Source organism: Lolium perenne, chromosome 7 (genome assembly GCF_019359855.2).
Source record: "Lolium perenne isolate Kyuss_39 chromosome 7, Kyuss_2.0, whole genome shotgun sequence".
In the NCBI taxonomy this organism is placed as follows: domain Eukaryota; kingdom Viridiplantae; phylum Streptophyta; class Magnoliopsida; order Poales; family Poaceae; genus Lolium; species Lolium perenne.
Genome location: NC_067250.2, coordinates 8,704,210 through 8,719,793, shown reverse-complemented (window position 1 = coordinate 8,719,793; position 15,584 = coordinate 8,704,210). Strand labels below are relative to the sequence as shown.

The following is a 15,584-nucleotide window of genomic DNA, read 5'->3' as shown; positions in this document are numbered from 1 at the left end:
AGACCAATAATGGAGATAGAGGCGTTTACGGGCTTGTGGGGAAATTTTCCCGGGGCGAACTCATCGAAGATGTCGTATGGCGTGCACACCAATGACATCTTTGAGAAGATCCGCCACGAAAGATTTCCCAACCATTTCCCCCGACCATGGGGACGAAGCTCCCTACCTTTTGGTTGGCTTGTTGAGCTGCTTGTGATTACCGACGATCCTTTTATAGACACTGCGCCGCTTCCTCCTTCGTCTTGTTCCTCCAACAGGACGTTGTGCGCTACTTTCCTTATCTCGCCGAGCAGTGCGTCGACCCACACATCCTTGTCCCACCAACAATTTTGTTAGATGGCACTAAAATCCACCTTTAGTCCCGGTTGAACCACCAAGCGGGACTAAAGGTTGGCCCGCCGAAAAGCCTTTAGTTCCGGTTGGTTCCTCTGATAGAACATCGTGCTCTACATGCCTTATATCTCTCCGAACAGTGCGTCTGTAACACCCCAAAATTTCAAAACAAAGAAGAATCAATTTCCATTTATCAAAAATTTAGAGTCAACAAAAACTTGCCTATTTCCAAATCTTTTCTACTAGGTGAATGAGGGAATGATTGCTTGCTTGAAGTGATGAACATGTTTCTAAACCCTAAACCTTGCCCCTTTTGAATCAAAGAGAAACAAAGAAAATAAAATAAAATAGAAGTAGAGGCAAATAGGAGCTTATGGCCATATTTGCAAATCTTGGCCTATGCCATGTTTACTTTATTTAAATGGTTTGAAAACCTTAATAAACCCAACATAGTACTCACCAAGCCAAATCAAAGGTGAAAAGCAAAACAATTAAAATGAAAAATGAAAAAAGACAAGGCACATGTGATAATGGTCACTTGTGACAATTTTAGCATGATGCCTACTTTGAGCCCCTTTGGTTATTCTTTTCTAAACCAAACCTCATCATCTTTTTGTCCAAATCTATAGTACACATAAAACTGAACAACTTGGTGTTGTCCAACCTTGCTGATTCAAATTCAAATGATTTTGAATAGCATCCAAAGTGGCAACTTTGAAACAGATTTAAGATCACCTCAATTTTGAAATTCATCAAATCAACTTCACTTTTCAAACCAAGGCCATCAAGAGGTGCCAAACCTTATTTGAATCACACCCATAAAGTACTTTGACAAAATTCAAATTTGAATCTCTTTCGGCCATTTTATCAAACACCTTATGTGCACCATTTGACTTTGAGCACACTCTATTATCCATTGGATTTTTGCCTAAACCATCCATGCTCTGGTCACCTCTCACTCCTCTTTGCATCCTGTGGACAATGCTATGCAAGTGCACCACTGTTCCTTGATTAAATTGACCAAGACAAACCCATGCCAATCACCATGTCAAACACCATGCCAACCCCCTATCCTCTCACCTCTGGCTCACCTCAGCATGTCCTGGAGGTACCCCTTAATCCCCTGACCCTGCTGGTACAAGCCCTTGGCCAAGGAGAGGCTTTCTGCACTTTGTTGAAAAAATCATACAAAGAATAATTGAGTGGAAGGAGAAACAATTATCTATTGGTGGTAAGGAAGTTCTTCTAAAAGTGGTTGCTCAAGCTATCCTAGTTTATGCTATGTCTATCTTTCCGATAACTAAAGGAGTTTGTAAACGCAACAAAATGCATTGAATGGCATGGTGGAAACTTTGTTACCATAAGGAGGGAGGTACGGGGTTCAGGGATTTCCAGTCCTTTAATCTAGCCATGCTTTCTAAACAGGTGTGGAGATTTATTAGCAACCCTGATTCCTTATGTGCTAAAAAGCTGAAGTTAAAGGGATATTCACTTTGGCTCATAGGAGCATTTGCTCCCGTTGTGTGAATTTACACTTCGAAGTGTCAAAAAATTCTAAAGTAAAATTTTTCATGTACATCTACATATTTTATGTTCATATACAAGTTAAAAAAAAACTAAAAAAAATTGTGGCTCCTGTAAAAAAGACAAATTTTGATGCTATAACATGACTGCGTACATGATATTTTTTTGTCTTTTTTGTACACACCACGTAAAATGTTGTTTCTCCATGGAAACGTGTGCACTAACATAGAATGTCACGATGTACACCAAAAAAATTATGTCAATTTGTTTTAATATTTTTAAAATTATTTTTTAATTATTTTATATAATGGAAGCATTTGCTCATATGAGCCAAAACGGCACCTCCGAAGTTAAAGTATTATTCAAATAGTGATATCGTAAAAGCAAGATCGAAAGAAGGCTGACAAAGTATTGTGGCAGGCCTTGTAACTTTCAAGAGAGGCTATGTTTGGCGTGTAGGAGATGGAGAAAAAATAAATATATGGAATGATCATTGGATTCCTTCTAGTCCTAATAAAAGGGTAACTACATTGAGAGGGGCTACTGCGTATACAAAAGTTTTAGATCTGATTAGTCCTATTACAGGAAGATGGGATGAGCATCTCCTCTATGAAATCTTTAACTCATTGGATGTTGAGAGAATCGTTCAAATACCATTGAATTATAGGGGATTTGAAGACTTTGTTGTCCGGGGACTCACAAACCATGGAAGATATAAAAGGTGAAATCAGGGTACTACACACAATGGAAGCATCAGTTTGGGCCACAGGCGAATCAGCTTGCTTTGTCAGGAGGGTTGGTTGTTAATCCTGTGTGGAAGACGATGTGGAAGCTGCTTAAGGTACCTAGCAAGATTATAAAAAATTGCGTGGCGGGCACTGCATGGTATAATCCCGTTGAAGAGCATCTTGGTGAATAGGCATATTGGCCAGAGTGGATCCTGTCCGATCTGAAGTCAAGGAGTTGAGGATGCTCTACATATCTTATTTACATGTATGACGGCGAAAGAAATATGGCGGGAGCTTGGTCTTCTTGATATCATCTCACATTTAATAACAGTGGACAAGGCTGGGTGTTGGAATATATTCTTAGGTTGCTAGAGAATTTTGTGTCGGGTCTCTCTTCTCTCAAAACTATAGGAGACAGTGGTGTTAGGTCTAAAAAAAGCATGAGTAGCACAAGATCGCAAAAGCAGACACTAGAACACCTAATGATCATAAACAGAGAGAGTAGATGTGTTGCATTACTGGGCACTGATGATCCCATCGACGCCTGCGTGAGGCAGGCTTGATGTGGCGGTGTTGATGACGAACTTGTGGTCGATGACGATCTGGAGATCCTCCTGATCCCCTCCGGGCGCCACCTGCACTGCCCTGGCACAGCACGGCGAGGTTCCAGTCTTCCCGTTGCTTCTTGCCACTCTAGATCGGTAGAGTTTTGGGATGTGGGGGAAGCAGATGTTTAGATCGTTAACTTGGTATCGATCTCTCGCGTACTCCCCTTTATATGGCAATACAGCGCAGGGGACCAAAACCATCGAGTTGGTTTTGGCACCCCCGATCAGGGTGCGTTTGTTACATACGAGAACAAGTCACGTATAGATCAAGCCCTGGACGTTGGTCCAGTGGGCCCATCCCTTTAACGTTAAGTTTTGACTTTTCTCTGTTAACTGAAAATGACTGTCGAACCTGACAGATCAACCAACATTCTCCCCCTTGATCGTTAGGTTTAACATCATTTGCCCATTCTCCATAGGAATAATAAACCAAAGTGAGGTGTTACAACAACCAATGAAATTATTGAACCTCAACACTTATGGCATACCAGCCTATCTTGAAATGGATAACATAATACTTATTGGGAGTGGTTCTTATTATGGTCCCTTTATTCCAGAATCATAAGGCTTCCAGTAATCCCATGCCGGCAACATGCTCACGAAAAATTCTGGGTGGTAAGCCTTTCGTTAGCGGATCCGCAAGCATACGAGTCGTACTTATATGCTTAACATTAGTTGTTTGATCCTGGATCCTATGCATCACAACATGATACTTAATGTCAATGTGTTTGGCAGCATCACTTGACTTGTTGTTATTCGCATAGAAAACTGCGGGTTCATTATCGCAGTACAATAGAAGTGGTTTTGAAATGCTGTCGACCACTTTAAGTCCGGGAATGAAATTCTTTAGCCATACAGCCTGCCCAGTGGCCTCATAACATGCTATAAACTCTTCTTGCATCGTAGATGAAGCAACTATAGTTTGTTTGGAGCTTTTCCACGATATAGCTCCTCCGGCAAGTGTGAATACATAACCTGGCGTGGTTTTCTTACTATCCACACAACCGGCATGATCAGAATCTGAATAACCAACAACTTGTAGGTTATCAGACCTTCTGTACGTAAGCATGTACCCTTTTGTCTCTTGCATATAACGCAAGACTTTCTTTGCGGCCTTCCAGTGGTCTAGTCCTGGATTTGATTGGAATCTACCAAGCATGCCGGTTATAAAAGCCAAGTCAGGGCGTGTACAAACTTGTGCATACATGATGCTTCCGACAACTGAAGCATAAGGAACCAACTTCATCTGATCAGTTTCAATTTGGTTCCTCGGACATTGAAATGTCCCAAACTTATCGCCCTTGACTACTGGGGCAGGTGAGCCAGAGCACTTATGCATATTGAATTTCTTTAGTACTCGCTCAAAGTATGCCTTTTGTGATAGTCCCAACACACCTTTAGACCTATCTCGATGAATCTCAATGCCGAGGACATATGAAGCTTCACCGAGATCTTTCATATCAAAATTGGAAGACAGAAAATTCTTGGTCTCGTGCAGCATATCCTTATCACCGCAGGCCAATAATATGTCATCCACATACAGGACTAATATTGTGAACCTACTGCCCTTAAACTTAACATAAATGCAGTTGTCCTTAACATTTTCAGTAAAACCAAAAGTTCTAATAATCTTATCGAACTTGAGGTACCACTGTCTTGAAGCTTGCTTCAAGCCATAGATGGATTTCTTCAGACGACATGCTAAATGTTCCTTTCCTTCCACAACAAAACCTTCCGGCTGAGTCATGTATACGTCCTCATCAAGGTCACCATTTAGAAATGCCGTCTTAACGTCCATTTGATGCAATTCTAGGTCGAAATGAGCTACCAGAGCCATGACGATCCTAAAAGAATCTTTAGATGACACAGAAGAGAAAGTCTCATTATAATCGATTCCTTCTCTCTGTGTGAAACCTTTTTCCATAAGTCTAGCTTTGAACCTTTCGATGTTCCCTTTGGGGTCGTACTTAGTTTTGTAGATCCATTTACAGCCTACTCTTTTGGCGTCATTAGGAACTTCTACTAGGTCCCAAACATCATTTGAGCTCATAGATTTCAACTCGTCTTCCATGGCGATTTGCCACTTAGACAAATTCAAACTCTTAATGGCCTCCTTGTATGAGGTTGGATCCTCCACCTTTCCTATATCATCTACATCCTCACTCATGTAGGTGATATAATCATCTGAGATGGCTTTTCTTCTTTCTCGATGTGATCTTCTCACAGGCGATGGTGGTGGAGGGGCATTATTATTATGAGGATCTTCTTCATTATCCGACTGGTGATTTTCTTCACCTTCTGGATTTGTGTTATCATTAGTTTCAGGATCACCATCAGGTTGAGGACCAAAACTGTGAGATTCAGTCTCAACATTAGAAGTGATTCTCCTCTGCATTGGTAGAACAACCTTTTGGATAATCGGGGATGGAGCACACACCCACTTTTCCTCAAGATCGATCTTCCTTATTTCATTAACTTCATTATCCTCAAAAAATACCGCTTGCCGGGTCTCCACATACTTAGTGGTATGACCTGGGCAATAGAAACGATATCCCTTTCCCCTGTGCGGGTATCCGACGAAGAAACAACTAACCGTTTTTGGGTCTAACTTCTTAAGTTGTGGATTGAAAATTCTAGCTTCAGCAGGATAGCCCCACACACGTAAATAGTTCAAGCTCGGTTTCTTTCCCGTCCACATCTCGTGAGGTGTGTTCGGTGCTGACTTAGTGGGAGCAAGATTTAAAATATGTGCAGCCGTCTTCAATGCCTCCATCCATAGGCTTACCGGCAAACTTGCATGACTGAGCATGCTACGCACCATATCCAAAAGCGTGCGATTGCGGCGCTCAGCCACACCATTTTGTTGAGGTTCACCAGGCATTGAATAATGGGCAACAATTCCATTCTCAGCTAGGAACTTAGCAAAAGATCCTGGAATTTGCCCATAAGGAGCGTGCCTACCGTAATACTCTCCCCCGCGATCAGATCGTACAACTTTAATTTTTGCATTCAGTTGGTTCTCAACTTCGGCTTTGAACACTTTAAATTTGTCCAAAGCTTCCGATCGATCACGTATAGGGTAAATGTACCCATAACGGGAAAAGTCGTCTGTGAAGGTGATGAACGAATCAAAACCATCTATAGACTTAACATTAAGAGGTCCGCATATGTCAGTATGTATGAGTTCGAGGACACTCGTGGCTCTTACCGCTCCTTTCTTAATTGTTTTTCCATATTTACCTTTGATGCAATCAACACATTTGTCCGCATCGGAGAAGTCTAATGGGAGGAGTACATCATTTTTAATAAGTCTTTCCATTCTCCCCCCTCGAAATGTGGCACAAACGACACACAATTTCGAAGAAGTACTAGTACTCTTCCATTTCTTCTCAACATTCGAAACATTACTCACATGCGAAACATAATCATTCATAGATAACATATATAGTTTGCCTCGTCTGACACCGAGGCCAACATCATTATTACAATAATTTAAAACAAATTGTTTGTTACCAAACTTGCACTCAAACATGTTATCATCGAGACAAGAAACTGAAATCAAATTCCTACTTAAAGTAGGTACATAAAGAACATTATTTAAATGAAGGTGAAAGCCGGTGTGGAGCTCCAAGGTGAGTGACCCAACAGCTTCAACATCAACTTCAACTCCATTTGCAACTCTAAGTCGTCTTGCCCCGCTTGTTATGGTTTGGATCAAATTTAATCCCTGCATAGAATTAGCAACGTGAGTAGTTGCACCTGAATCAATCCACCATGATGTACAAGAGAAATCTGTATATAACATTTCATCAACAAAAGTGATTTCATCTGTACCTTTCTTCATCTTCCACTTGAGGTATTCATGACAGTCCTTCCTGTAATGGCCTTCCTTCTTACAAAAGAAACACACATTATCAGTAGGCGCTGAAGACTGTCCATTATCCTTTTCCTTTTCCTTTCCTTTAAACTTTGGCATTTCCTTCTTGAAGGTTTTCTTTGGCGACTTTGAAGGGCCTGACCCGTCATGCTTTCTCTTTGAGGAGACAACATGAAAAGCCTGATCCTTGTTCTGCCTTATCATTCGTTCTTCTTCCTGGACAATCCGAGGGGATATCTCAGCAAGTGTCCACTTATCCTTCATGGAATTGTAGTTGATCTTGAACTGATCGAACTCTTCAGGGAGGGACTCCAAGATCATGATGATAAGGAGGTTGTCACTGAGCTCACACTTTAGGTGCTTCAGTTTATTTGAAGCATTTATCATTCTCAGTATGTGTCCCCTAACATCACCATCATTTTTATACTTGCCAAGTAGCTTGTGAAAAAGCTCATGAGCATAAACCTTTTCAGAGCCTTTGAATTGCTCCTCCAAGGCTTCCATAAATTCCTTAGCAGTATCTTTCTTGGGGAGAGCCCCAATAATCTCAGGTGAAATGGAAGAATTCATCACGAGCATTGCAACGTGATTGGATTTGTCCCACTTCTCCATCTTGGAGTCATAAGTTTTCTTTAGTTCATCATACCCCGTAGCACCAACAACTGGCGCCACGGGCTTATCCTCCCTTAAGGCATAATCAAACTCGTTGAAAGCCAAACATAGCTCAATGGAGTTCTTCCAACGAGGAAAGTTGCTGCCGGTCAACTGCTCGACAACATCATAACGCATCGCAGCGGAAGCTGAAATTTGACATGGACATTCATTAGTAAAATTGCATGCATATAAAATAAACATGCCATAAATTTCTTATTCTATGTCAAACACCGTTGGGCAGAAATGACATGAATTAGAACAACATTAGGGAGTTGACTTGCAGAAATAATACAACGTTGGTCAGAATTATTTTTGCAGTCATGACATTCTCAAAATAAACATCAACTTTAAATCATTTAAGGAACAACTTATGTGATGCTTAATTTGATAATTCAACATTAAAAACATACTAAATACTCTCAACAAAAAATCTCGTTGGTTCATTTCTGTCCAGAGCAAATAGCATGTTTGCTGATCATATTATTTTAGACAATTTAATTTCTGTCCAAAACAGTGCAAAAAACATGAAAACATCAACTTAATAATCATTTATATGCACTGAAAAAACAGAAACAGTGGCAGAAAAACGTTCAGCGGCCCAAAACTTCATGGACTGTCGACAACCTGGGCCGAAGCCCATTCTCAGATGCAGCCCAAAAAGGACCCCCGGCTCGGCTGCTGCTCCGCCTCGATCTGGACCGTCCAGTGGATCGGACGGCCAAGATCATTCAAGGCCGGATCAAAAAGGGCAGCCGGAGCCCTAACCCTAAAAAATCCTCCTCCTCCCCCGATTTTTCCGCGAGAGAGAGCGGCGCCCTCCTCCACCGATTTTTCTGCCGCACCCGCACCCGTACACGACGGAGAGGGGCCGGCACGCGGCGAGGCGCGCGAGGTGCGCGAGGCGGCCACGCCCGGCGGCCCGAGGCGCGCGAGACGACCACGCCCGGCGGCCCGAGGCGCGCGAGGCGGCCTTGCCCGGCGGCCAGAGGCGCCCTTCATCATGCCGGCGCGGTGGCGGCGCTCGCCGGATCAGCGTGCGACGGACCATGTCCGGCGCGCTCCTCCGTCGAGCGTGGCGACTGGCGCCGTTCCGTCATGCGAGGGCGCTCACCGGCGAGGCCGGCAGCCATTCCGCGCGTTACCGCGCGTCCATCCGCGCTCCTCCGTCGGGAGAGAGCGGCGGCGCGGGATCCTTGCCCTCGCCGGAGCTATCGCTGCTCCGGCGGGCCCCGAAAGGGAGAGGCAACGACCCGGCGGCGTAAGGTGAGGTTCTCATCCTCCAAAATGAGCCAAAATCCATATTTAGGGTTCATAATTGCTTGCAGATGGTTCTAATTCGATACAAATTTAACCGATCTGAGTAACATAATTGCCTAAAACATGATCTTAATCACAACTAGGGTTCTAGTGCTAGCAACACAAGGCTTTGATACCATTGCTAGGTCTAAAAAAAGCATGAGTAGCACAAGATCGCAAAAGCAGACACTAGAACACCTAATGATCATAAACAGAGAGAGTAGATGTGTTGCATTACTGGGCACTGACGATCCCATCGACGCCTGCGTGAGGCAGGCTTGGTGTGGCGGTGTTGATGACGAACTTGTGGTCGATGCCGATCTGGAGATCCTCCTGATCCCCTCCGGGCGCCACCTGCACTGCCCTGGCACAGCACGGCGAGGTTCCAGTCTTTCCGTTGCTTCTGGCCACTCTAGATTGGTAGAGTTTTGGGATGTGGGGGAAGCAGATGTTTAGATCGTTAACTTGGTATCGATCTCTGCCAGACTCCACCCCTTTATATGGCACAGCGCAACAGGGGACCAAAACCATCGAGTTGGTTTTGGCACCCCCGATCAGGGTGCGTTTGTTACATACGAGAACAAGTCACGTACAGATCAAGCCCTGAACGTTGGTCCAGTGGGTCCATCCCTTTAACGTTAAGTTTTGACTTTTCTCTGTTAACTGAAAATGACTGTCGAACCTGACATATCAACCAAAAAGTGGTGGTCACGAGCTGGTATCTATGGTGGTTGCGGCGACGGAAGGTGAGCAACGAGCAGATTCCCACTCTAAAGAAATGCAAATTTTTATATAAAACTCTGCATGTTTTATATTACAAGTTTACAGATGGAGGACCGTGGTCCAAAGAAGAAGCAAAACGACCAAGAAAGCATGACAAAACTTCTACAGAAATTGTAGAAGCTTGTTCTGGGGAAGAGGTGTGGTAGAGTGATTCAGCGGGAATTTGTGCGGACTGCATCGACACGGTTGTCTCAATTGGAAATGTTTCTTTTAAACATTGTCTGATGGATGCAAATAAATCGGCTCATGTAATAGCTAGTGAGTGTTTTAGTAGTAAACTGTCTAGTAGTTGGGAGGTTGATCCTCCAAGTTTTCTTTTAGAAACACTTTTGAACGATATAATCGCTGTGTGATTTTAATAAAATGTCACAGAAAAATGTTCCCTTTTAAAACGTCTAGCAAATAATGTCTGCCAAGGTGTCAATTGATTGATTGTAGCCCAAGTAACGACTCTGTTTGGGTTGCATACGTACCAGAGGCCAGAGAAATCACGATGTCATATAGTGAGGAAGTGTTACATGTGCCGGTATCAACAGGGTCACTATATGCGTTGTTGAAGTAGCCATAAACAACACGGGCGCCCTGATTTGACCTACATATATGTACCACCTGTAAACGTCTGCAAGCCGCGATCGTCCACCCTCCCGTTGGCATCATGTCGACGTCCGCGCTCTTGTCCGCCCTGCGCGTCGGCGGCCGGCAGCAGATCACCGCCTCCAACTTCGGCGCGAGGACGCAGGCGACCGGCTCCCACGTCTTGAGGATCCACAGGTTCACGCAGGTCAGGGAGAAGGTGGCCAATGGCGCGGCCATCCAGTCAGGCACGTTCGGCGTCGGCGGCCACGACTGGCGCGTCAAGTGCTATCCGAACGGCAACGCCGAAGAGGACCGGGGATGCATCTCCCTCTACCTCCAGAACGCCAGCCATGCCAAGACTGGCGACGCCATGGCGGGATACAAGCTGAGCATACTCGACAAGTCCTGGAAGCCGTCCCGTACTCGGTCCACAGATGAACACCACTTCATGGGCAGGGGTTGGGGCTGGGACAAATTCATGAAACTCGAAGAACTGGACAAGGAGAAGCACCTCCAGGACGACTGCCTGTCCGTCCTCTGCGACGTCACCGTCGACACGGGGCTGCGCACCGAGGACTACACGGACGAGGTTGCTGCGGCGGAGGAACTCACCAAGGCGCCACCGCCGTTCCCCGTGCATGGCATCGCGGAAGCTATCTGGAACAGGCAGGAACCCGACGTGAAGATCGAGGCCGGCGACGGGCAGACGCTCGCCGCGCACCGGTGGGTGCTCGAGGCCGGATCCCCCGTCTTCAAGGCGGACCTCGCGCTCGCCTCCAACGACACCGTCGCTGAGCTACGCGTCGGCGACATGGACGCCGACGTGTGCAAGGCGCTGCTCCGGTTCATGTACACCAACTCGCCGCCGCCGGAGCTCGAGGCGATGGCGGAGCGGCTCCTCGTCGCGGCGAACAGGTACGAGCTGGAAGAGCTGAAGCTCGCCTGCGAGGAGGCGCTGTGCAAGAACATCGACACGAGCTCCGTGACCGCCGCACTGGCGCTGGCCGAGCGTCATGGTTGCACCGTGCTGAGGAAGGCGGGCATGCGGTTCCTCTCTTCTCCCGGTAACCTGGATGTGGTCTTGGCATCGCCCGATGGTCTTGAGAAGCTCAAGACAGGATGCCCATCTGCTCTGCTGGAGCTCCTCGAGAAGAATAGGCCGCTAGATGAGCAGTTACTTAGCACACGCGTCTGAATCTACCGTCGCTGATGAGGTGCCATATAGTTTTAGATGTTAGTTTAATTTACTTTGCAGGACTTGCACACAATAGCCATGCCATTTGTACAGTTAAAAACGCTATAAATTAGGTTCAGATCTTTTATTCTATCGCTCGTGGCATATGAAATATTTCCTCCGTTTCAAATTACTTGACACAGCTTTTTTCCAGAATTAGTTGACGGGCAGACACTGAATCAAGTCTGACATGTGCTACTGTAAGTCTGACACTGCAGCAGCGAAATTCGACCAAGAACTGGTAGACTATGAACTGCAAGAATACAGATTTCAGCCCCATGTAATATATACAGAACTACACATTCGTTCAATTGTTTCCAACTCTTTGATTACAAGATGTGATGGATCAATACTGACAAGGAAAATTCAAAGCTGAATAACATAGCAACATTATATGGAGCGGGCAGGACAGAATTTCTCAACCCCAAAAAGCATTAGTCAGCAAAAACAGTATGTACATGATTAAGACATTGCTTACAGCTGCAACCTTTTCATCTCCCATCTTTAACCAGTTAATTTTGTAAAAAAAAACATTTTGCAAGACCAGGGTAACAAAGTTGGAACACTACAACACTATTTCTATGAGGAGAAACATATGCGGTATACAACAAGAAAATATCAGCATCGCACATCAGCAGCCGATGTGGTCAAGCTAAACAAGGTGACTAGAAATATATTAGTTGACATTATCGTCGCACCAAGAACCTCCAGCTAGGTCAACAAACATCTGGACCGAGTAGATTCACAAATGACGTGGCCAACAACTTAACGCCTAACACGACCACCTCCACCACCCCCAGGTCCTGATTGCCCCCTCGGACCCGTAAAACGAGCAAACTGCAGCCGCAGGTGAGGTGAATTCCGGTCGTGTTCATCAAACTTATATACCTGCAAAACCAGCCCAGGATGTTCATGATCCAATGTTAGGTAGCCACGTGCAGATATTAGCATCTAAAGAACAACATATTAACAAACGACCAGGCAAACATATGGGTAAAACTCGGCTAAAGATGTGCAAAAGAAATTCTAAGCAGATTCACAACAAACAGATAGCACCTTCTCTCAGAATGATGACTAGATCAGCAGAATAGCATACCATGATAAGCTTGTATAGCCATCCATTCAGAAAATGCCTTCAGACATAAAAAAAACTCTTGCATGCATAACTATCAAACATTACCTCGACATTTAAGTCACTTGATTACATCTACCGATATAGAAAAATGTGTCCAATGAATAATTACATGGCATCCATAGCTTTGCTAAAATGATTGGGATAATAGTAGACAAGTAGCTATTCAAAGGATACTTTGCCCAGAGGCTTCGAACTACCACCACTACTCAAACAGCCATATGGATATTGAGATACGCATGTTTCAAGTTTATGCTTGTCTTATCGCACAACTAGCACTCCAGGGAAAAGAAAAGAAAACACACTAGTTCAGAACAAACCAGTATCCAACACAAGATATTCATGCCAAATTGGTGCTGATGTGACCAACGTAGCACATTGTGTGGTCACAGCTGTCAACTTGAGGACCAAGGTAGTAGCTACAAGACTTAATGCAACCAGAAGCATTCGTGAATAACGACTGGCAAATGGTTAGGGTGAACAGAATATATCTTACCTTGCAAAGCTTCCATGGAAACAGCTGCTTGAGCAGCATTAGCAAAATCAACAAAGCAGAGCACGATTGGATCACCACCAGGCTGTCAGAAGCAAAGGAGTTAGAAGAATGAATGAAAATCGAATATGAGGCAAGGCCTGACAAACACCCAATAGGTTCACTTACATGTCTTGGGTCTTTGGTTACGAGCCTCACCTCCTTAAAACCAACAAATGGTCGAAAGATATCTGGATGGAGAAGTGAAGGACCAATAGCTATAAAAATAAGGGAAGAAGGAAAACAAATGCAATTTAAGAACACAAAGGTTTAGATTGAGAGACACATAAAACGTATAATCCTAGAGTGTACAAGGATACGAGAAACTTCTCGGCGTTCACAATCAGTAGGGATGCCTTCAATGAATAAGGTATTTGAGGCATCTGGCGGAAGGGGAGGTTCTGAAATTCCGCCACCAAAACCAGCATTCCTGCCATCCATACCCCCAGCAGCCACCACTGGACGATCATCAGCTTGGTAACCAGCATTAGCCCCCGCAGTAGGCCTAATAGATCCCCCGGCAGGTCCAGCACCATAGGACTGAATTTGCTGAAGTTCACAAACATGTTAGCTGAGAGTGGTGTTTAGTAAATCATTATGCAAGAAAATGAAGATCAATACCCCGGTACGTAGAAAACGCTCATAGGAAGCATTAAGAGCCTGTGTTTCTCTCACGGCAGCATATCCTGCCCTCTCTTCCTCACGAGGGTAATAGCCAGCCATCTCGTGAGCACCAGGTACATCTAAAAGGGGAGGAAAGCTAGACGTAAATGTAGGGCTCAAGGCATATTATTGCAGGGCTTTTACAAGAACATTTGAAATTTTATATGAATTACAGATAGTGCTCTCCACCTCTCTCAAGCCGTTCATTCAATGCATTCAGATATTCCCATATTGGTCGATATATATTGCCGGACGCATCTTTTTGTGACATGATTAATCGACGAGAGTATCCGTTTGAGGCACAGCTAGCAGTCACAGCTCACAAGCAACGACTAGTATCAAGCAAGCAAAACTAAATTCTGCAAGCTGAATCCTGAACCAGTTAAATACTAAAACAGAACTGTCGATAATTTCCGTCCTAAACTGAAACCAACCGCTCGCAAAATCCCAGTCTCCCTCATACGGCAGTGCCACTAAAATCGTTTGAGTACAAGAGAGGTACTACACTCTAGCTTAATTTTAGAGAAATAGGAGAATAAGCCATAAGTTAAACCTAGTATAATAAGTAGATATCATCCATCACATAAAATGATAGGGAAACTACTAGTAAACAACTTTAGATCATATTCAACATCCTTAGTAGAAAGAACTAAATGAATGACAATAGAACCCTACCTAGCCAAGAACTTATGTCCAGCCTACAATTATCTTAAAGATATTATCCTATCAATGGTGAGGAAGAGCAAACCCTAGCATATCCTCAACATATCCAGTAACTCCCATGTCCTTTAATACTTGGAAACCCTAGACCACCTTCCCATTTCAATTATGCTTCAATTTGTAAGCATAAGGAAAACCCTAGTAATCGTAGCATGACATCAGCACACCCATGGTACTATATTTCCATGTCCCAAACTTAACTTGAGCATCACTTGGATGATCCCAATGAAAACCTTAGTGCCAAACCCTATACTTAATATGGTGTGAATAAGCATTCACCCTTATAACCAAAGGCAACCATGATGGGAACCATAGCCACTCTAGATATTTTAAAGCTAGATTAAAGATAATAATGGTAGTAAACTTGGAATAGATTTAACCTAATTCCCAAGTCCTTATCAGATAAATGAGCACATAAAATAATAGGCAAGTGATCACATTCTTAAATAAGAACCTGAATTATAAACTTTACTTTGTAAATTAACTCTTCCAAAGAAATCCCACTTAATGTCCTACCTATCACTAGGTAATCAGAAAGGCCTTTTGAAATACAATTTAAATCTTTCAAATTGGATATCCAAAATCCTACCTATTGGGGTATTTAATTCAAACCCCAATAGTAATTAATAAACCAATGTTTTAGTATCCATACTAAATTTTCTAATACACAACAATAATCTCTAAAGTATCTTAGATGAATTTTGGTAAAATTCAAATAAGAAATATATGCAAAACAGAATTGAATTCCAAACTAGATTTTAAAACTGAAAATACAAAACAGAAAATGAAATAAATAAAAGAAAAGAGAGGAAAGCCTTACCAGGCCGCAGTAGCCCAGCAAGCCCACCAGCACTGGCCCAAGGAGCAGCCCAGTCACGGCCCAGCCCACCATACCCCTTCGCTTATCCATCCAGCGAGGAGATC

The 15,584-nt window shown here is 43.8% G+C and overlaps 2 protein-coding genes across 2 annotated transcripts; one reads left to right on the top strand and one right to left on the bottom strand.

Moving 5' to 3' along the window:
- The first annotated feature begins 10,458 nt into the window (after positions 1 to 10,458).
- LOC127316266 (BTB/POZ and MATH domain-containing protein 2-like) lies at positions 10,459 to 11,574 on the top strand. Its single transcript, XM_051346669.1, has one exon. It carries the CDS (start codon positions 10,459 to 10,461, stop codon positions 11,572 to 11,574), a length of 1,116 nt encoding a protein of 371 aa, XP_051202629.1.
- An 804-nt stretch (positions 11,575 to 12,378) lies between these two features.
- Positions 12,379 to 14,041, bottom strand: LOC139833497 (protein MATERNALLY EXPRESSED GENE 5-like). Its single transcript, XM_071823794.1, has 5 exons — positions 13,899 to 14,041; positions 13,598 to 13,826; positions 13,407 to 13,468; positions 13,228 to 13,323; positions 12,379 to 12,501 (listed from the first exon to the last, which is right to left on the bottom strand). The coding sequence occupies exons 1-5, from the start codon at positions 13,998 to 14,000 to the stop codon at positions 12,379 to 12,381; spliced, it is 612 nt and encodes a 203-aa protein (XP_071679895.1). The 5' UTR covers positions 14,001 to 14,041.
- Between the last annotated feature and the right edge of the window lie 1,543 nt (positions 14,042 to 15,584).